Source organism: Puma concolor, chromosome A3 (assembly GCF_028749965.1).
Source record: "Puma concolor isolate L17-30 chromosome A3, mPumCon1.1.hap2, whole genome shotgun sequence".
Classification (NCBI taxonomy): Eukaryota; Metazoa; Chordata; class Mammalia; order Carnivora; family Felidae; genus Puma; species Puma concolor.
Window position 1 is genome coordinate 6,762,225 of NC_141669.1, and position 23,024 is coordinate 6,785,248.

Consider the following 23,024-nt stretch of genomic DNA (forward strand, 5'->3'; position numbering starts at 1 on the left):
GGGGGAACCCCAAGGAAGGTTCCTAGCGCCGGGTAGGGGAGGGTAGACTGTGGCTGGGCCCGGAAGGGTGAGACGAGGCCCCGCCTGCCCGCGAGGCCCGGGGTGGGGGTGGGGGTGGGGGCGCGCCCTCGAACCACGGCGCGCGGCGCGGGGCTCGAACGCCGAGACAATGCGGCGCGCGGCGGCGGGCGAGCGGCTCGGCGGGCCGGGGCGCGCGCCGCCTTCCTTCCTGCAGGCTCGGCTTCCCGGCGGCGGCGGCGGCGGCGAGCGCGCGGATTGGCGGCCCGGCCCTCCGCGCCGCCCCGCCCCGCGCTCGGCCGGCCGCCGCCCCCGGCCCGGACCCGCCCCTCTCCGCGGGAGTCGCTCGGGGCCCGCGGCTGGGTGGCCGGCAGTTCCCGCCGGCTCTGCGCGTCCGCCTCGGGGCTCGCTCGGGAGGGCAGGCGGCGGAGCCCTCGGCGCGCCTGGCGGACCGGCCGGGCCCGAGCTGCGCGGGGCTGCGCGCGCGGCCCCTGCTCCCGCCGCCCGGCCCCGCGGGCGGCCGACCCGCGCCCTGCGGCGGCTCCTGCGGCTCCTGCGGCGGCGGCCCGCGCCCCGGCGCTTCCCTTTGTCCGCCGGCCGGGCGAGCTGCGGGCGCGGCGGCGGCGTGCGAGCGGCCGGTCGGAGCCCGCGCGGCGGCTGAGGCGGCGGCACCCCCGCGGCCGGCCGCCCGCGCCCGCGCGCCGAGGCGATGCCGGACCAGATCTCCGTGTCGGAATTCGTGGCCGAGACCCATGAGGACTACAAGGCGCCCACGGCCTCGAGCTTCACCACGCGCACCGCGCAGTGCCGGAACACGGTGGCGGCCATCGAGGAGGTGAGCGGCGCCGGGCGGGCGTCGCCGGGCGGCGGGGGCGGGTGGCCCCGGCCTCAGGTGGCCTCGCGCCCTGCCCGCCGCCCGGTCCTCCCCCGCCCCTGCCCCCCGCGCCCGCAGCCCGGGAAAAGTTTCTTTTCCTCCAAATCGGACGCGGCCGGGCCACCCCTGCCCGACACAGAAGCCCTTTGTTCCGTGTAGGTGGCTCCGAGGAGATGGCTGATGGCTACCTTGGGCCTTTTTAAGACCCCCCCCTCCTCCCGCCGCCCTTGTTTCCCTCTCGGGGCCCCGGGCCGGGCGGTTTCCCGCAGCGCGGCCAACTTTGGCCGGGAAGGCGGGGTGGGCGGTGAGCTGGGACCCCCCGCGCCCGCCGCGGCCGGGGTGGTGGGCTCGCCAGCCTTCACCCGGCGCCCACCTCCCACTTGTTCTGGGAGAGCCCCTGCACGCAGCCTGCCCCGCTGCAGCCCTGGCCCCCTTTGCCCGCCCCTCGGGTGGGTGGGAGGACGGTGGGAGGACCCCGGCCGTCCGGGGAAGGTGTGCACACCTTAGCGGGGAAGGCCTGACCGCATTCCACACCGCGCCCGGCAACCGAGTGCGGGGAGCTGAGTGCGGAGCCGGGGCTTTTGATCCGAAGACGTGTGATAGCCGTCCCCCAGTTGCGTGTGTCTCACCCTCTTGAACCCCCCCCCCCCCCCCCCCGATTGCCCTCCTCCCCATCAGCCTGGAAAAGGCCTGATTTTAATCAAGTGCTTTCAAGGTGCAAAGTCATCATGCCTAGTGCTAACTGGTAAGCCCTCCACATCCTGCGGAGAGAACCCTCAGGAATGAACAAGCTTAGGTTGACAGTCAAAGCAGCAGGCGTTGTAGGGCAGAGTTTGTGAGTCCAGGGCCCCCGCTGCTGTGTGGTTTAGGGTAGCTCCTCGCCTCTCTGCCCTCGTTTTCCTTACCTAGCGAACAGGAGTAATAAATACATCCTTTCCCGGACCATTATGAGGGTCAGAGACGCGGTGTGTGACGTGCTTAGCACTTTGCTTGGCTCCTAATAGGGAACTGGTTTACAAGCCACACGTGTGCCAGTATAGAATAGATGATTAAATTTCTCTTGGCCAGAATGTCAAGTTACAGCCTTAAAATGGGGTATCGCAGGCATTTTAAGAAGAAGATGATTGGGCTAGAGTGAGTGAGGGGAGGTCACGGCAGAGCTTTTTAAATTAGGCGATGCCATTAATTTTTTTTTTGCCCACTTTGAGCAAAGCATCTGCTGTTAGGAATTGCTTGGGGAAAAAAAAAAACCCAGAATGTTTCTCTTAATGGGGATTTATATTTGTGTAGACATAAACAGTTAAAAGTAATAGATTTAGCATTATGAATGTTTTAAGTATAGCCAGGGCCCCCTCCTACCTCCCTCCTTTCTTCTGTTTTTTGGTGGAGGAGAGCTTCATGTAAACCTTTTGTAGTGAGTTCTGTAATCCCTCATCTACTTGTGTCAGCAAGGCTTAAAAATGTTGGCTTCAAATTAAAAAAAAAAAAGGCTTTAACTGAGGCAGATGGAGATGACCCAGAGAAGTTTTTTCAGAAGTACTGGTTGAAAAGCAAGGGGAACATTTTCATCCTGTTTTGAGAATACACCATTAATGATGTCTATGGAATGATTGCAACCAAAAAAGTAGCTGAGTGTTTCTTTAGGGAAGGAAGCCTTGTACACGATGCCTTAAAGAAGGCTTGATTATATATAAAGTTCTGTTTCTTTTCCCCACTGCTGTTTGTCAGCTAAATATTATTAACACTGGCAGGTGCTGGAGAGTTAGGCAAATAGGAATTGCTCTTAAAATTGGCATACCCTTCCTCTGATTAATTTTCGTTTGCAGTGTGTAATTTCCAAAGCCTTTTTTTTTTTTTTTTTTTTTGTATGCTGTGCAGGAGATTACCCGAGAGCTCAGTTACTGAGCAGATTAGAAAGAGACTGGATTTGGTCATTTTATTAAATTGCAAGCTTGCTCCCTGTTGCCATCCAAGCACACGGATTGGTTACACTTTCAAAAATGAAAAACTTGAAATCATTACAAGTCTATCTTCACTTTTAAAAATTTAATTTTGAGAGAGAGAGAGAGAGGGAGGGAGGGGCAGAAAGAGAGGGAGACAGAGAGAATGCCAAGTAGGCTGTGCTGTCAGTGGAGAGCCCAATACAGGGCTTGAACTCGTGAGATCATGACCTGAGCCAAAATCAAGAGTCAGATGCTCAATGGACTGAGCCACCCAGGCGTCCCAGGTCTCTTTTCACTTTAGGCAAATCCACTGTTCATACTATGATATGAAATATGTGAGTTTGGATTTTTTTTTAAATGTTTATTTATTTTGAGAGAGGGAGGAGTGAAGAGAGAGGACCCCAAGCAGGCTCCACATACCTTGATCTCACGAACCGAGAGACCATGACCCAAGCCAAAGTCAGATGCTTTAACCAACTGAGCCACCCAGGCGGCCCGTGAGTTTGGATTTGTGAGAAAACTAGATTTGAGAGGCGTTTACTCTCTGAGGAATCACTGTAGATTCCTTTAAATAATGCTCTCTCCTGGGGTGTGTAATGTTCATTCCCATTTCCAAAACTTGTTCCAAATAGTTGCATTAACAAGTGATGCCCACATATTTCAGTTTTCAGCAAGCATTAACTTTTCATACTGAAGTGAGGCAGAGAGTGGCTCTTGTGACATAAATTACTCATTTACCATAAAATAAATTTAAAATTTGCAAGCCCTGTTCCTGTGTTTAAATAAATGAGTCATGGGATTAGCAAACTAATTTTAAACTGATAAACCTTTGTGAACCTATTTTTTCCAATATAGGTTATGTCTGATAAAAAGTGTTTTACAACTGACATGTACTTTTTGGATATGTACATCTGTAGCTGGGCTGTTCGTAGCTGTTGGGTCCCTACCCTGCGCTATGAATATCACATCTGTTGTATTTATTCCTTATTGCTGCTTTATACATGAGGAAACTGAGGCTCAGAGAAGGTAATTTGTTCAAGGTTATAGAGCCTAGTAAGTTGAAGAGCTGGCTCCACGCTGTTTTCAGAAGTGTTGCTGTTTTTTAAGATGATTTTTAAGTAATCTCTACACCCAGCGTGGGGCTCGAACTTATAACCTTGGGATCAGAAATTGAGCTTAAGAGTCACATGCTCTACGACTGAGCCAGCCAGGCACCCCCGTCTTCTGTCCCTTTTAGTGATGCTGAATTCTCTGAATTCCTCATTCGTTGGATAGTTATGGGTTCAAGTTCAGACTCCACCACTTGCCAGTTTTGTGAACTTGGCTGAGATGCGTTTTCTTATTTTCCTCAGCACTAAGTCCTGGATAACAATACCTCTCCACTTCAGAGGGTGGTGGGGAGGGTTCAGTGAGATAAGATACAGCACAGTATCTGACAGGCACCGGGTCTAGTAAATGCTAACTGCTTGACAACATAGTTAATCCGTAGAACCTGTTGAGGGCTCTGGCACCAACATGGGTTTACCTGGGGGTTGGGTAGGAAGAGTAGAGAAAATGGAGGAATGGTTGAATGAGTTAAGTGAATGAAAACTATATTTGTTAACCCATGCTTGTTTGTTTGTTTTTGTTGTTTTGTTTTTTTTTAACCAGTGTGTTGTCTCGTCTGGTGATCACTTTCTCTGGGTGAAGTAATTATTGTGCACATTTTTAGTAAAGTCTGCTGCTGCAACTGGATGGAATCTGTGTTTTTGGAAATAATGGAAAAAAATAAGTAGTTGTGACATAACTCTGAGAAGTGAGCTTCTCCCTGCCCCCCACCTTTTTGGGGGGGTTATTTCTGTCTCCGTTTCTTGGAGTCTCTAGGCACTTTGAAATATTCTCAGAATAAGAAAAAGTTGTATACGTACTTGGAATATTCATGTTGATAGTTCAGTCCTCCTGTAAAACACCATCCATGCTGCCTTGCCTATTTGGCTTTTGTTAGATATGTAGTTTTAAAAATAAATTTGATGTTGACTCGTAAGTATTACAATTTAATCTGCTTCCTTCCGGGGCCATAATTCTCTACTCTGTTGTCCTTGGTTACCTTGGAAATCTCATTGCTGTCACAAGCACAGGGTTCTAACTGCAGGGGTAAAATGAGCCTGTGGGCTGCACAGATTCCCAGGGGCCTTGCTGTCCTTGGGGCTAGATGCCCCTCCCAGCAGTTCTAGTGGGAACCTGGCCCATGTGCTTTTTAGGCAAGAATGTGATTCTGAACCTCAGCCCTTTGTGAAGAGCGCTCTTCCAGATCCCAGACTAGTAGATTTTGCATCTGTTGTCGGAAGGACATAATCTTTTCTTGCCCGTGTGTTTGTGTTTTTGGAAATGAGGTTTTGTGGTCAAACAGGGCCACCTTATTTATGCTGTGTTCTGAAATCTGGACTTAAAACGTGTTTGGAAATTTTTGAGTCACTTAAGGAGGAACCGATCTTCTCTTGTTATGTAATCCTCCCTCCTCCTCCCAATTGTTTCCCCTGTTTCTTGTGATTAACAGTAAAAATACTAATGATTCTCCCAGTAGGGTCCAGGCTCTGACATTCATGCAGTATTTATTGAGTCCTGCTGTGTGCTAGGTGATGGGAATAGAATACCAAGTGAAGTAAGTTCCCTCTTTGAAAGAACCTACAGCTTAGCGGGAGAGGCAGACATCCTATAACAAATCAGTGCAATAAACCAAGTCACTGTGAGAGCTGGGGCTTTAAGATTGTCCAGGATCATGGATGCCCAGGGATGGCATTGGTCAAGTGTGCCTGGGGTTGTGGTTAGGAGTGCGGTTGAGTCATGAGGTCAAGGTGGTCATCTGTGGGTTACCGCATGCTTTAGTCACTAAAGTGTCTCCGAATGGCCTTCTGTGGCTGCCTTCCTGCCCTAGGTAAGTACTGATCCACTCCTGAGCTGGTGCCATCTAGGCCTCTGATAGAGTTTTCACAGTGTCCCATCCACAGAGGCTGCGCAGGCCAAGAGTTTGCAGGGATCCTTAATTCCTTTCTTATGCTCCACATTTCTAGGAATTGGTGCCTTCATGGAGCATATGCATTCTAGATCTGTATTAATATGGTAGCCTAAGATTAAAAATTCAGTTTCTCCACTGTACTAGCTAAGATTCAGGTGCTCAGTAGTCATGTGTGTATTGAACAGTGTAGATTTAGAACATTTTCATCCTTGCAGAAAGTTTTGTTGGACAGTGATGTTTTAGACCCTTGCAGCTCAAAGCAAGGTCCACTGACCAGCATTAGCATCATCTGGGAGCTTGTCAGAAATGTAGAATCTCAGATTCCACCTTAGACCTAGTGAAATTGAGTCTACCTTTTATTTTATATTTTTGTTTTTTAAATATTTATTTTTGGGGTGCCTGGGTGGCTCAGTTGGTTAAGTGTCCAACTTTGGCTCAGGTCATGGTCTCACGTTTCGTGAGTTTGAGCCCTGAATATCAGGCTCCGTGATGACAGTGTGGAGCCTGCGTGGGATTCTCTCTCTCTCTCTCTCTCTCTCTCTCTCTCTCTCTCTCTGCCCCTCCCCCACTTGCTCTCTCTTTCTGTCGCTCTCAAAATGAATAAACTTAAAGAAAATTTTTAATGTTTATCTTTGAGAGAGAGAGAGCACAAGCAGGGGAGGGGCAGAGTGAGAGGGGGACAGAGAATCAGAACCCAGGAACCGTGAGATCATGACCTGAGCCAAGGTCAGATGCTTAACTGACTGAGCCACCCAGGTGCCCCCGAGTCTATATTTTAGTAACATCCCCAGGTGCATTGTCTGCATATTAAAGTTTGAGAAGCAGTGATGTAAGAGTATGAATCCTTGCTGCAGTTAGAATCACTTAGGGGGAATTTTGTGGCCTAGAGGTGCCTGGCCTATTCCCTGAAACTCTGACTTACTGGTTTGGGTGAGGCCTGCAGCTCATTGGCATTTGAAAGCTTCTCCACAAATGGAGTTGGTAATTATTGCAGTAAACAGATAGTTACGTAATGTAATGTCAAGTAATGATAAGTGATAAGAAAAGTTCTGTAGAATTTGGGAGTAGCAAGTGACTTTGGAGGTTGGGAGGCAAATCAAGAAAGGCCTCTGAAGACGTGACGTTAGAGCAGTGTCCGGAATGCAGTGAGGAATCCAGCCCGGGAAGAGCCAAATGGAAGCACGGCACGTGAAAGGCCAGAAGATGTGACCGGACTAGGGCATTTAAGGACAGGAAGAAGGAGGTGGGTGAGGAGAGAAGGGTGAGGGCGGGCAGGGACAGGTCACACAGGCCTTGATGGTCTTGGGAGGGGATCGGACCTTGTTCTGATGTGATGGGAAGCTATCAGAGGGTTTGAGCAGGGAATAACATGGTCCCATTTACATTTTACAAGTGTCACGGCGATTGTTCTACAGAGAATAGACCAGCAAGGCAGGAGACAAAAGCAGGAGACTGGTGTGGCGAGGAGACTGGTGCAGGCATCCAGGCAAGAGGGTCTTGGCCTGGGTGGTGGCGGTGGGGGAGAGGAGAGGTCTGGTGGAGAGATCTGTGGTGCATGGAGTGTTGGTATGCCGGGGAAGTGAGCAGGACAGAGTTCCTGCCCCGCAAGACCGAAGTCAAGCCCAGTTCACCCAGGCCACCTGGAGAATAGACCTCCCTGCGTCTCTAGAGTGAAGCGTCTGCTGCTGCTGCTTAGTGTCAGCATCGAGGCCAGCTGTGTGCCACTCAGCTTCACTGGTTGGAGAACTTCTGTTAAAACCAATCCGGAGGGTGCCTGGGTGGCTCAGTCGGTTGGACGGCCAACTTCGGCTCAGGTCATGGTCTCACGGTCGTGGGTTCGAGCCCTGCGTCTGGCTCTGTGCTGAACGCTTGGAGCCTGGAGCCTGCTTTGGATTCCGTGTCTCCCTCTCTCTAGTCCTCCCCCATTTGCGCTCTGTCTCTCTCTGCCTTTCAAAAATGAATAAATGTTAAAAAAAAAAAAAAAAAAACAACAATCCTGAATATTTGTTTTGTTTCATGGCAGACAGGGATGGGGTAGACTCAAAGCCTAGCTGTGTAGACCTAGGCTGGAGGGGTATGTTCACTTCCCTCCGCTGCAGAGGACAGCAGGGGACACTTCATTGACTGTGTCAGATGCCCGAGATCCTGCCTCTGATCCAGCTCCCCAAACACCCCCCTCTTTCCCTGCTACAGAGAGCAGGGGAGTTCACCTGGTCACTGTCCAGCAGTAAAAACATGCCTCCCTGGCTTCAACTTTTGTGTGTTGTGTGCTCTTAAAGCGGTTGCCAAGGGCCCTTCCAGGTGCTTTTGTACCATCATCATTTCATCATGTGAGTCACGTTGTGGAATAAACGGGTCTGGAATACTTGGGCTGTAGTTTTATTTGTATTAGGTTTTGCTGAGTTTATGGATTCATAAATATATGCTGGGCACCTACCAATATGCTATCACTGCCAGGTCAGGGCTCCTTCCCCATAAGCCACTTTAGAAGTCCTGATGAGTATAGGCAATATCGTGAGACATTTCAAACTCTAAAGTTGTATTAATAGAGCTCTTATTAGAGTCACAGGTGTGGCTGATATTAGTGCGGCGTGTTGCTTATATTCATTACTGAGGAAAAATGCTGCATTTCACTCGGGATAATGAAATACAGATGCACTTCTTTTTTCCAATCCAAATTTATGGACCCCTTGCATTCAGACAGAGACTCCTAGGCTTGACGATAAGATCCTTTCAGTTAATTGTTTTTGGAGTGTGTGATTGACTCTGTAACAATGCTCTTTAAACAAGCTTCACGGTTATTACCCTGTCATTGTCATGAGTTGGTTGTTAGAGTCTCGCTGAGGAATGTCGTCTCCTAAGCCGGTGTTAAAGTTATCGAGTAGTGAAGGTGTTTAGGGGAAGCGGTTGTGGTTTGGCAGCCACGGTGTGCTCCGCACTGTTTCAGAGTCCGGGCTCGGCACTTTCTCCTATGGTCGCGTGGATTGCACTTTCGCGTGCCTTGGAGTTGAGCAAAACTGTGGATGCATCTCTGAGTCCTGTTCTTAGGACCCTGAGCTGGGCTGCCTCTCCACAAGCCAGTTCCCCAGTTTTTACTTCCCCTGTGTTGCTAGCATGTTCTACCCTATCCTTTCACTCTGTAGGGCAAGCTTGTTTGTGAAGCCAGAGTACGTGTTCAGGTATCTTCCTGTCCAGAGTTTTAAGGGAAACTTTGCAGGCCTTGGGTTGTTTTTGGTGCTGTTGTTGCGTGAGTGTGTTTGGGACATCCACAGCATGGCCGAAGCGTGACTGTCAGTCACCGTTGCTGTTTTTTCTCCCCTCTTGTCTTTCTAGCATTTATTGGGTGCTTACTGTGTGCCAGACATGCTTTAAGTTCTTTGCATATACTATTACCTTGTTTTAATTGTTACTAAAACGCTGCACGGTTCCGAGAACCTAAGCCGCTTTACCAAGATCACAGAGCTGGGAAGTACTGGAGGCAGGATTCCAACTCTAGCATTTTGACACGAGGGTCTGCTCCTTTAGCAGCCGGCTGCCTCTGTGTAACTTGGGCCAGAAAAGCCTCCCTGTGTTGATGCCTCTGTGATGACTGGGACCCTTCTCGCTGTCAGCGTTAGTGACTGGCATCTATTGCGTTTCTTGAGTGCATGCTTTGGGGAAATCCTTGCTGTTCCGCTCCCTCACTGTCCTTGTTGCTGTAGAAATGATTTCTCTTTACTCGCTTCACGGCTCTGCCGACGTGCCCAGCCCTGCAGGGACGAGTGGCCCAGGGCAGTGCTCACAGCCTGGCAGGAGGCCTGCCCTACTAACGGTATTAGTAATGATGTCATCTTTCCGCTCGATCTTGAAGATGGCTTTGTCAGTATGATTTTATACATAGATGCTGTCAATAAAATCGAGTGGCTGATGGAGACAAACTCTCTCTGATGATGAATTCCTCTGTATTTTAGGATTCTAGCAAGGTGATCAGGATTTGGGGCCCTCTTTCTCTAGTTTCCCAGAAGAAATCACATTTTTATTATGACTTTTTTTTTTTTTTTTTTTTTTTTTAATGCCAACTGCAACCATGGCTGACATTGCTTTCGGCCTTAATTTTGTTTTAAGGACTGTGCTGTGTATTAAATTGATTATTGAATCCTTTCAAAGATCCTGTGAGTTAGGTCCTATTACCTCTGTCTTAACGGTTGAGGAAGGCCAGACGCAGACAAGTTACATGCCTGCGGTTCCCCAATCCCACACTAGCAGTTGATGGAACCAGCACTCCCAGCCACACTGTTAGCACTGGTGTCCTTTGGGCTCTTCCTCCTCTTGGTCCTCAGATGCACCACCTGATGTCTCCTGCTGGCATCTCTGTTCCTCTTTAGGTGTCTCTGTGGGTCTCTTTAGTGCAGGTCGGTAATTATAGACCTTCTGTAGGCCAGTCCGCATTGTCGCTGACCTCGGGAATGTGTGATTGCCCAGACAGGGTCATCAGACACTAACCCCTGGGGAGGTACTTAGCATCAGGGGTGTTTATTAAGTGACCCTTAACTACCTCGAAGTGAGTTAAAAGGAGAGATCTGGCTTCCTCAGAGCCAAGGGACTGATAATACTGTCACAGCTGTGTGTAAAGGACTCCACAGCCACGCAGGCAGGGATCAGATGCATACAGATTTCTCTCTTTGTCAGCAAATCTGTGTTTTGAGAGGCCACTGAAGGGTGAATCACAGATATGGTGTGTGCAGGCAGACTCAGGCTGAGGAGTCAGCTCCCTGTTGCCAGCTAGGGGACTTTGGGGGAGATTCTGCAGGGAAGGGGGAACGTCAAGTCCTTGTGCCGTGTTTGTTCCTCCGACGGCCCTGACCTGTTGCTAGCCAGCTGGTGGACCTTGTGCTGGGGATTTCTGGCCCAGCCTCTGTGGCCTCTTTGGGAAATGGAGAGCTGGATGAGCTGGGGTGCAGGCAGGGGCTTCTCCAGCCCTTCCCATTCTGTGTCTACGGATGTCTGCAGCTCGACTCGCCTGCCTCTTGCCACTCTACTTTTTCTGATCCTCTACTCTCTCTGCCTCTGAGCTGTTCGTACTCGTGCTTTTCAAGAGGTTAGAGGTGAAAATAAGCTTCACCTCTTCATTCCCCCCTTGAGAGATTCCCTTGCCCAGAAGATCACTGGAGTCAACAGGGTGGTTGTACTTGAGCTGGAGTGTCACTGGGTGCAGTTCTAGTTCAAGTTTGGGACAAGCGGGGCAGGGTTTTTTGGCCCCCTGCTCGCCTGGGGGCAGCTTGAGCAGTCTCTGCTGTGATGTCTTGGCCTCTGGGTTCTGTCTCTGTTGTGCTTTGCTTCGCTGGTGAAGAGCAGGTTGTGTTAACGATAGGATCGCAGGGTTTTGTGATCATTGAATACTTTGGACTGTTGAACTTGTAGTAAATCCTGCTCATAGCTCATAGCTTTCCCCTAGGTTTTGGGAGAGCCAGTATTCTCATTGGAAGCTGTGCTTTATGATGATGCCCTGTGGATTTGGTTGTGTTAATATGGTGGTGTGGAAAGAGCCTGCCATGAGGAGAGGGGATTCCAGTTCTACTTTGGTCTCCACCTTGCATATGGCCTCGGGCAGGTCACTGCCCAGAATGGCTGGTCTCTAAAATGAGCGGTTTGGTGGGGCGCCTGAGTGGCTCAGTCAGGTAAGTGTCCGACTCTTGATTTTGGCTCAGGTCATGATCTCACGGTTCGTGGAATCAAGCCCGGTGTCGGGCTCTGAGCTGGCAGCATGGAGCCTGCTTAGGATTCTCTCTCTGCCCCTCCCTTGCTTGCGTGCTCTTTCTCTCTCAAAATAAAGAAACCGGTTCACCTTCTTAAGAAAATAAATAAAATGAGGGGTTTGGATTAGTCAATCTTTGACTACCCTCTCCAGCTTGAAAATCCTGTCGATCTTTGTATCACATATTTTGAGTTGGAAAAGACTCCAGAATAAATGATGGGAATAAAAATCAGCAAGAAATGGCTAGTTTGTAGTCCTGAAAGGAAAGTGTAGGTTCTGAATTATATTTTCAAGCTGAGTGGTTTTTTTTTGAAAAAGACCTTTCTGTGGCTTCCTGGGGCGCTTATTTTTTGTTGCTTTTTATTTTAAAATTGAGATACAATTCACCTACCATAAAGTTCACCCTTTTACACTAATTCATTGATTTTTTTTTTTTTTTAGTTTATTCACACAGTCGTGTGTGGCCATCCCTACTGTCCAATTCCAGAACATTTCATCACACCGAAAAGAAACCATACCCGCTAGCAGTCACTGTCACCCCTTCTGTTAGCCCCTGACAACCACTAATTTCTTTTCTGTCTCTGGATTTGCCGTTTCTTGACATTTCATATAACGGAACTCATCCAGTATGTGGCCTTTTGTGTCTGGTTTCTTTCACGTGGCATAATGTCTTTGAGGTTCATCTTACCTGTACTGTGAGCTTATACTTCATTCCTTTTTCTGGCTGAGTATTATTCCATCATGCAGATTTTTGACATCTTTATCCACTCATCACTTGATGAACATTTGGGTTGTGTCCACTTTTTGGCTATTATAAATAATGCTGCTGTGAATATTCTTTTTTATTTATTTATTTATTTTTTTTTAATTTTTTTTTTCAACGTTTATTTATTTTCTTTGGGACAGAGAGACAGAGCATGAACGGGGGAGGGGCAGAGAGAGAGGGAGACACAGAATCGGAAACAGGCTCCAGGCTCTGAGTCATCAGCCAGAGCCTGACACGGGGCTCGAACTCACGGACCGCGAGATCGTGACCTGGCTGAAGTCGGACGCTTAACCGACTGCGCCCCCCAGGTGCCCCTGCTGTGAATATTCTTATACAAGTTCTTGAGTCGACATATGTTTTCTCTTGGGTATATACCTGGGTGTGGAATTTCTGGGTCATATGGCAACCAACCCTATGTTGAACTTAAAAAATTTTTTTTGAATGTCCATTCATTTTTGAGAGATGGAGAGAGGAGAGAGAGACAGCATGAGTGGGGGAGGGGCAGAGAGAGAGGGAGCCACAGAATCTGAATCAAGCTCCAGGCTCTGAGTTGTCAGCACAAAGCCCGACATGGGGCTCAAAACTACAGACTGGGAGATCATGACCTGAGCTAAAGTTGGATGCTTAACCGACTGAGCCACCCAGGCACCCCTGTTGAACTTTTTGAGGAACTGTTAGACTGTTCAAAGGGGCTGCACTACTTACATTCCCACCAGCAGTGTATAGGATTCCAATTTCTCCCTGTCAACACTTGTTATTTTCTGTTTTTTTTTTTTTTTTAATAACCATCCTAGTGGCTGTCACCTAATATCACACGGACTTGATTTGCACTTTCCTGATGGATAATTTATGGTGCCGAATATGGTCTCCTGTGCCTATGGCCATTTGTGTATTTTCTTTAGAGAAAATACCTCTTCAGACCCTTTGCCCTTTTTTAAAATGGGTTTTTTGTCATTATTGTTGAATTGTAAGAGTACTTGATATATTCTAGAAACTAGACTCTTAGCAAATATATGATTTGCAAGTATTATCTCACATATTGTGGATTGTCAGCACAGAAGGTTTTAATTTTGATGAAGTCCAGAATATCTGTTTTTCCTTTGGTTGCTTGTGCATATCTAAGAAGTTGTTGCCTAAATTAAGGTCACAAAGATTTATACCTATATTTTCTTTGGAGAATTCTAGTTTTAGGACTTACATTGAAGTCCTTGATTCATTTTGAGTTAGTTTTTGTATATGATGTGAGGTAGCAGTCCAACTTCATTCTTTGGCATGTGAATATCCAGTTTTCCCAGCACTATTAAAAAGAACTTTTTTTAATGTTTATTTATTTTTGAGAGAGAGAGAGACAGAGCGTGAGTGGGGGAGGGACAGAGAGACAGAGAATCCAAAGCAGGCTCCAGGTTCTAAGCTGTGAGCACAGAGCCGGACGCAGGGCTCGAACCCACAGGCCCTGAGATCATGACCTGAGTCGAAGTCGGATGCTTAACCAACTGAGCCACCCAGGTGCCCTGCGTCACCATTTGTTGAAAAAAGTTCTTTCTCCATTGAATTCTTTTGGCACCCTTTTTAAAAATCACTTGTTCTTTGATGTATGTGTTTATTTGTGGACCCTCAGTTCTGTTCCATTGATCTTTCTGTCTGTCCTTATGTTAGTACCACACAGTCTTGATTACTGTAGGCTGATAGTAATTTTTGAAATCAGCAAGTTTGAGTCCTCCAACTTTGTTCTTCTTTTCCAAAATTGTTTTGGCTATTCATGTCCCTTGCACTGTCATGTGAATTTTAAGATCAACTTGTCAATTTGTGCCAAAAAGCCAGCTGGGATTTTGTTGGGTGTTGCATTCAATCTGCAGATCAATTTTGGAAGTATAGACCTCTTAACGATCTAACTTAGCATCTTCTAATCTGTTACCTTGGGATGTTTTTCATTTCTTTAAGCTTTAACTTCTTCTAATGATGTTTTGTAGTTTTCAGTGTATAGGTCTTGCTCTTCCTTTGTTAGATTTATTCCTGAATGTTGTATTCCTTTTTATGCTATTATTATAAATGGAACTGTTTTCTTTTTTTAATGTTTGTTTACTTTTGAGAGAGAGTGCGAGCTGGGGAAGGGCAGAGAGAGAGAGAGAGAGGGAGAGAGACAGAAGGTCCAAAGTGGGCTCTGTGCTGACAGCAGAGAGCCCAATGTGGGGCTTGAACTCATGAGCCATGAGATCATGACCTGAGCCAAAGTCAGACACTCAACCGGCTGAGCCACCCAGGTGCCCCGATAAATGGAATTGGTTTCTTAATTTCATTTCTGGATTATTAATTACTAGTGTATAGAATTAGAATTAATTTTTGTATATTGATATATCCTGCAATCTTGACGAACTTGTTTATTAGCTCTAATAGTTGCATGTGTCTACATGCACTTCTTAGGATTTTCTATATACAAGATAATGTCATTTGCAAATGGAGATAGTTTTATTTCTTCCTTAACAATCTGGATGTCTTTCATTTCTTTGTATTGCCTAGTTGTGGAATCAGTTCTTAATCGTCTTTAAATATCCACTCAGTTGCACAGAATAGGGGCTCGATTACTTTATGGGATGACTGACTTTCGTTTAAGAAATCCATTCGTGTGTACAGCCCAAATTTCTTACATTTAATTTGTTTTGTTCCTTCTCATCTGGGCTCTGAATATACTAAGGAAATTGGAAGAGTCGCCTGCTTGTTCTCTGGTTGCAAAGTAAGTTAGTAGAAATGTCACTTGCATTGATAAGTGGGTTTCAGATATTTGCCTCGTTCAGCCTGCATGTTCAGTCGTCACCTGGAGGTTTACAGCCCGGGAGCCAGGCCTTGTCTGTCTCTACAACAGCAAATGCTGAACAGCCCATTGGTTTTGCTGGCTAATGTGGCTTTCTGGTTGCTCCTTTCTGCACACGTTCACCTGGCGACTACTCACTTCTTGACAAAAGGTCATTGTTGAGACTCCCCTGTTTTCTTCTCACCTCGTAAACCTCTTTTGTGGCAAATAGGAATGAGATGTGTTTACTGCTGGGGCTGCTGGGCTGTCAGAACCTGTAGCTTTTGTCTGTCTTGGTTGTGGCTTGCCAGGTCGCAGGCTTTTGATTTGCAAGAGGTGCCGCTGGGTCGTTTGCCAGCAGGAAGGGCCCACGGTGAGGGAGGCAAAATGGCTCTTCACCTTCTTCCTTCTCTTTCCTCCTCCACACTCCTGCCTGTGTCTTTTCCTGGGGGGCCAAGTTACTTATGCCGCGATCGAGGTGGTGTCCAAAGCATAAAATTCTCATCGTCCCCCTCTTTCTCCCCTGCTTTCCCCCTTCACTCCTTCCTTGTATTTCCAGACCCTCTCAGCCCTGTGTTTTCTTTTTATAAGAGGATATTGCAGCCAGAGGGGACTCAGGAGGGAAGCTTTAATTTGGGATTTCCGGCGGAGGCCTGCCTCCCTCCATCTCCCAAGGCACTCTGGTAAACTGCTGCCTGGTGATGACATTTAAAGTTGGCCTTCTTTCCTGCCATACTGCCTTCCCTCCATTTTCCAGAACTCGTTTATCATTCTATCTTTTTGAAAAAGATTTACTCTCTTCCGTGGCAGTGTGGGAGGACCTTAAGTTTTGAGGTGCACAGTTTTCTTCTTTGTGGTCAGAGCAAAGTAAAGGAGGCTTGACTGATCTTACGACGAGATTGCTTTAGTCAGAGCTAATATGAAATCTCCTAAGGGCTTCGGTTTTATTTGCTGTTTTCACTTACGGACCACCTTGCATCCACCAGGCATCTGTGCCCGAAGACAGTGAGGCCCGAGATGTCACATTCAGGGCTTTACTTCTGCCCCTAACACCAGCTGACGTGCTGCAGGGTTCTGACGCTTTGTTAGATTTTGGTTTGGATTAGGGTGTAGTAGTGTCCGCAAATGAGTGTTTCAGAAATTTGTTACTGTTTTTTCCAAAGGAACATGGGCCATTAGGTTGAATAATTAAAGGTGGTGTCTGTAGGGCACGTGTTCGAACCTGGAAGTAAACCAGAGACCCCCGGGTAAGAAGAGTAAAGTAGCTATTGTGAAGCCTGTTGTGTTTCTCCGCAGGTCAGCGCCATGTCACCCACAAGGTTCTAGAAAAGACCATATAGTAAAATGGAAGTAGCAGAAACCAGTGCTCAACAGCTGAGCCCAGCAGAAGGGAGAAAAAAAAGAGAGAATTAAAAAAAAGAGAGAATTAAATTACACTTGTGCACAAGAGTGGGCCCACCCCTGCTCCAGGAACCCCCGAGGGTCTCACGATGCCACAGCAGAGTCCAAATCTGTGTCCTCTGCTGTGGTGGGCAGGGAAGCAGGCCATCCCCCGAAGAGCATTTGCGTGGAGCTTCGTGGTGTAATTTGGATGAGCTTTAGTTTACTGAGAATATGAACTTATGTGGAACAACTCCTCCCATTGGTGTTGGCCCAAAGGAGGCATTTGGTATATAGCTTTCGGGATGGGGTTTGGGCCGTGGCAGACTGATGCAGAAATCTGTTTCTGGGACACGCAGCCTCCTGTGAGGACAGCCCTTGGCCCTTAGGAGTCCGCTGCTAGGAGTGTGAGAAGGGGGAGAATTAGCCGTGTGGTTTCCCGTCTGACCTCAGGGTGTTTTGGCACTTCCTTTTCGGGGTGAGGGAGCTTCCAAATCCGAAGCGTGTCCTGCTTGCTGTTACTAGTTTTCACGTTGGGCCTCCATACCGGACTGAGTGTGCCTGGGATAAGGATTAAGTGTTACTTCTCTGTGAATCCTTAGCAACCAGCGCAGAGCCCAGTACTTGGTTCTCAGGGAGTGTCTGTCGAACGTGAAGTTGCAGGTGATTCTTTGGATGTGATTTTATAGCTTTCCCTCAGAAGGCTTGCTATGTGTTTGGACATAAATTTCTTTTTCTTTGCAAAATCAAGATCGGCATATCATCCTTTGAAACAGGAAAGTCTTTCTAAGAGTGATCAAGATCTCTGCTCCATAAAGCATCGCTATTAATATCTAATTTCTCTGTTGAAAAATATAGTAATCATGTCATTTTTTTCTGTAAACCCTTTCCTCATATCCCCAGTCCATCCGACCCCCTTTCTTCTCCAAATTCTTAAAGTGGTTACTCTCTGACTCTCTTGGATTGGTCCCCTTTTATGCATCTGTCCATTCATCCATCCGACAGTCCATCTATCCATTGATCCATTGTCGATCAGTCCATCTGTCCGTCCATTGATCCACCCCTGGGACAGACCTGGGATGTGTCACGTGCAGCTGCGAAGGGTGGGCCACACAGCTGGAGGTGCTCCCTGGATACTGGGGGGTCCCTTGCTTCCCTCCTCAGTGTGTTCATGCTTCTAGAGCAAGAATCTCATCAGAGGAGGACAAAGGAGCGGCCTGTGGTTCCAGGTGTTGTGGAAGTGAGAACGATGCAACCTGGGTTCGGGGCACTCAGAGTTGCCCCTGTTTTGTCAAGGCAGGCAGACTACAGCCCGCAGCTTGTGTTTGTATGCAAAAAAAAAAAAAAAAAAAAAAAAAGAAGCTAAAATTCTTGTTTATAGTTTGAAATGAGTTGTCAAAAAACCCAAAACTCTAAAGAATATGCAGCAGAGACTGTGTATGTGCCCCGTAAGGCCTAAAATATTTACCATCTGGCTCTTCTAGAGAAAGTTTCCCCACTCCTGGGTGAGAGCATTGAGTATGAGTATAGAGCCTGTCCCAACCTGGACAGAATATTGGGCGTAATGAGCCTTAAAGTTGCTTAGTCTAGTGGTCCACAGATCACATGGGCCCCTGTTTTAAACATCTCTGCTTGCTGTAATGACCAGGTACTTGCTATCCGGGGAAGTGGTCTTTTCTACCCAAGTTGTAGGGAAATAATCCACGGCTTTTGAGTAGGGGAGTGAAGTGAACAGAGCTGGGCTTAAGGAAGACTGATCTGGCATGGGGGTGGGGGTGAGAAACATCTAAGGGAGGGGACCCAATAGGGAAGCATTGGCCACTGCCCAAGGAAGCGGTCACTGGGGCCTGAAATAGGGCAGTGGGAATACAAAGGAAGGACGAACTGCTAAGGAGTAAAACGGCGGCTATCCCTCTGTCAGACCTGTCTTCTTCTGGTTTTGGCCATCTCCAAGAGTGGGTTGGTTTGTGGTTGGTGGTCTGGGCCTTCATCTTTCCCTAATTAAAAACATAGGTCACCAGGCCCTGGGCTCTACAGAGCTCATGCCTTGAACGTGCTCACGAGCTAGAGGGGAGAAAGAGGGATTGTGCCAGGGGGAAGATGAGAGTTTGGGGAAGAGGTGGCAGCCCGTGAGCTCCTTGAAGATGGGGTTTGTTCTGTGTACGCTTACTTGAGAGCACACCTCACCCTCAGTGCCTTGCACGTAATAGGGACTCAGGTTGAGGGTTTGATCTTGTCAGCAGGCCGTATATGTAGAGCATGAGGCTGTATATGAGAAGTGAACATTATACCAAAAATACTAGAAGTACAGTCTTGTCTCTGCCTTTAAAGAGCTGACCGCTTAAAAGATCAACGATGACTTTCTTCGTGAATTTATTCAACCATGAATGTATTCATTCGATACTTATTTTATCTCGGGCACATTATATTCCTACATTCATATATGCTTAGTAATCGCCAGCATGCATATGGAGGGAGTGGGATCACCTCCCTCAGGCCACGCGGAACTCACACATCTGCCTGCTGCCCCTCCTGAACTTTTTTCCCTCCAAATACCTTTTGCCTCATTTCTTCATCTGCGAATGTCCATTAATGATTTCCAAGACATCTTCCAGCTTGGGAATTCTGTGATTTTGAAAAGCCGTTCTACTGCCTGTAAAGGGGAGAAGGGTGGAGCGAGCTGTACTAAAGAGGTTCCGAACTCTGGCCTCTGCCGGGTCCTCCCTGGATCATCCTGGACCACTTCTCTGTCCTCACACTGGGCTGTTAGTCCCAGGGGCGTGTCTGAGTGGGAGAGAGGACTCAAGGAATAGGTCACAGGCAGCCTGGAAGAAAATCAAAGAAGTCTGTGGCTCACCCACCGAAATGTCCGTGATCTTAAAACGGGCTCTTCCCTTGCCTGACATCACCTCGTATGTGCACTCTGTCCGGATGCCGCCTCGCCGGCTCTCAGCCCAGGGTGGAGAGGTGACTGGGGTCTGGACAGAGATTGCAGGCTGAACACTTTGGTCTACGAGCCAGTCACTTCTCCTGCCTGGCCTGGTGGAGGTGTGGGGGGAGGGACAGGGTGATTGTCAGCAGAGCCCAGCCCAGAGGGGTTAGGGAGGGGAGTTTGGTGTGCAAACCAAGGCAGGATGCTGGAAAGGGAGTCCTGTGCCTGGGGCACTGTCCGATGGCAGAGGATTTCCTCCCCTACATGGCTCTATAATCCTACCCATCTACCGTCCAAGCCTTCCTCCAGCTCTGTTGTGCTTAAGAAGTTTCCATTCACGGGGTGCCTGGGTGGCTCAGTTGGTTAAGCATCCGTGTTCACCTTAGGTCATGACCTCGTGGTTCATGAGTTCAAGCCCTGCTTCAGATCCTCTGTCTCCCTCTCTCTGCCCCTCCTCCTGCCAAAAATAAACATTTGAAAAAAAAAAAAAGGAGTTTCATTGATCATGGTAACCTCCATTGGGGCACCTCACCTCTGCTGCCCCTTTACCCCTTCATTATCAGGGCACGTGCTCACCGAAGGGAGGGTTTTAGTTTTGGTGTCATGTGCCCTGTGTCCCACAGTGCCCGGCGCTGAGGCCCTCCCTGACGATGATTAACCTCCTATGAATCAAACACACCGTTTGCACTGTGGACCTGTTTCCTGTGTTTGTGGTCTTATTTCCTGAAACCAAACTGTGGACTCCTGAGAGCAGGAGCTTTTTAAAAAAAAAAAGGGCTCTTGGGGCGCCTGGGTGGCTCAGTCAGTTAAGCATCTGACTTCGGCTCAGGTCATGATCTCATGGCTCATGAGTTTGAGCCCCGCATCAGGCTCTGTGCTGACAGCTCAGAGCCTGGAGCCTGCTTTGGATTCTGTGTCTCCCTCTCTCTCTGCCCCTCCCCCCCCAAATAAATAAACAAACGTTAAAAAAAAGTCTCTTATTTTATTTATATTTGATTTGTTTCAAAACACGGTTTGTGCAGGACAAGGCTTATGCCCACTTTGCAGCTGAGGAAACAGACTCCCAGAGGCTTAATGGCTTTGTAAAATAAGATATTTAGTAAGCAGTAGTTGTGAGATTTGAACAGGGATTTACAGCTCTTGCCCAATGAATGATCTTTCTGTTATCTAGAACCATCTGAGTATCTGAGAGCTGCTCAGTAATCATTTTTATTGAGTTAAAAAGAAATGTGCGGGTGTAGCACTGAGTACATGTGCATACGCACAGATTCTGTATGCTCAGAAACCTCTCTGTTCAGTCTCTTTATTTTAAAAGAGATTGAAAGTGTTGTACATGCATTGTTATATGTTACCGTCTTTAGAAATGACTAGAGAGGACAGATAATTTAGAAATATTTGCACATTACATCAGAAGAGAGTTAATAGTAGCCGTTACTATTAATATGAGTGGTATTAGCTGTTCCGGGAAAAGGTACTGTTTATTCATAATAACCAGATAATAGCAGCAGGATTGGAGAAGAAAGCTCAGATAACATGAGCGTAGGTGTAATTATAATTTAAACGCAGCGAGGGGAATCTTTAAATAAAAGGTTTTCAAGAGCTCCCAAATTTTAGTGAAAGGCGTAATTTATGTCCTGTCTGTGACAGGAGATGCTCTTTGGCCATACAGCCGTGAGAAGGCATCAGTGTTGAATTATTTATCATTGGAATGCAATATCCTTTTGAGAGAATCCTATCTTTAGTGTTAAAAATGTTTCTGTCCTGTGTCATAGTGAGTATTCTAGTTACATTGCACATTTCCTTTTTGGTATCCCACCCACTCACTTGGTTACCATTAAGGAGAAGAGAAAAGGATTCTGGGTGGTAGCTAAGCAGGACCCAGGCTTTTGAGTCCGTAATCCCTGTTTTTAGGGTTTTCTCACTCCTTTTGATTGCTTTGCTTTGATGTTTGATTTTAGGTCTCTTTCTTGGGGGAAGGGCGGTTGGGTGGCCGCAGGAGAAATGAGCCCGTTTCGAGGCTGCCCTTCCTCCTGAGCAGGGTTCATCTGTGAATGACGAATGAATGGTCTCTTTCCAGCTGGCTGTCACACAGGCAAAAAAAAAAAAAAAAACCACACACACAAAAAAACCAAACAAACCAAAAACAAAACCATTGGTGCCATTTGAACATTGAATTTGTCAGAATCCCTAGGGACAACAGAATGTGTATGTGAGCTGGCACACCCAAATGCAAATTATGTCTATTGGTATCTAATATATGTAAATTTATGCTGCTCAGTTGACAAAGACACTATGAGTGGTACTCTTCCTGAATTGTGCTCTATAACTGAAATTTTAGTTTTATTGTCACAGTAGTGAAAGTGCATCAGTAGTCCTGTTTCCTGATGAATTTTTGTGACATTTCTAGTGGCTCCAAATACCCTCGCATCTCCCTCCTAAAGGCCATGACTGTTCTCGATGTGGGAATGCTTGATGGAGGACAGGGTGGTGAGTGGACGGTCAAGATGGTGAGACGATTTTGTGGAGGAGGGGAGTTTTGGTAAAGATAGGAGGGCCTTGAGACTAGGAAGGCAGGACTTTGGGAGGAAAGATATCTTTGCCTTCTCAGAATTGTGTCCCTCCCTCCCGGGTCATCACATCCTAAATTCAGGGACAAAGAATCCAAGCAGGTTGACAGAAGGGTTCTATCAGCAGAGCGTGCTCTGTGCTGGGGCTAGGCAGCATGTGCTGGAGGGGACCTCACTCCATCCTGGTGGAGTCACACGCCGTGCTCTGCTGGGCACGTTGGCAGGGGGCCAGACTTCACTCAGTGGCAACAACGGGGGTGAGTGTTAGCCCCACCTCTGCTGTCTTCACCTTCTGAGCTTCCCTGGGCCTTGACAGAGGAGTCTCCCCACCTGTCGATAAGCAACCTGAGTACTGTCGCCGGCCCTTGCTGAGCTGGGTGCTGGGCAGCCTCAAAGGAAATAGGAGATGTGAGCGGCCTCTTGGGTGTGCTGCGAGCATGGCGGGAAAGGCCCGGCTCGGGTCTGGAGAGGACAGTGGGACCAGTGTGACTCGCATTGCTTCCGGCAGGAGTGTGAACCTTTACTGGACCTAGAAGCACAGGCGGGCGTGGGGTAGCTGGGAAGAGGCCTGATGCACAAAAAAACACTCGAGATTTTTAAAAAAATTTTTTTAACATTTATTTATTTCTGAGACAGAGACAGAGCATGAACAGGGGAGGGTCAGAGAGAGGGAGACACAGAATCGGAAACAGGCTTCAGGCTCTGAGCTGTCAGCACAGAGCCCGACGCGGGGCTTGAACTCACGGACCGCGAGATCATGACCTGAGCTGAAGTCGGCCGCTTAACCGACTGAGCCACCCAGGCGCCCCTCGAGGAGATTTTTTGAGTAATGATGAATTAATGATAGCAGAGGGAGATAGGAAAGAGCCTTGCAGGAAGGGAGACAAAGTACCTGAGCCTGGGAGGGTGAGGTGAGTTGCCTGAGGAAGGGTAAGAAAGTGCATGGCCCTGGTGGGGACGGCTCTGTGCACTGTGTTCACCTCTGCATCTGGGCAGGGGAGGTGTTGAGGCCCTCTGTCCGTGTGGG

General features: G+C 47.9%; 1 protein-coding gene across 6 annotated transcripts in view; it reads left to right on the forward strand.

Moving 5' to 3' along the window:
- The first annotated feature begins 367 nt into the window (after window positions 1-367).
- ASAP2 (ArfGAP with SH3 domain, ankyrin repeat and PH domain 2) overlaps window positions 368-23,024 on the forward strand; it is a 173,832-nt gene continuing 151,175 nt past the window's right edge. For 3 of the 6 annotated variants that reach the window (XM_086699977.1, XM_086699979.1, XM_086699982.1), the window contains exon 1: window positions 371-853. In XM_086699977.1, the coding sequence (XP_086556103.1) occupies window positions 728-853 (126 nt within the window). In that variant the 5' untranslated portion in view covers window positions 371-727. Of the gene's footprint in view, window positions 854-23,024 lie in introns of all 6 variants that reach the window. The other 3 variants (XM_086699981.1, XM_086699980.1, XM_086699978.1) reach the window with 3 other exon arrangements.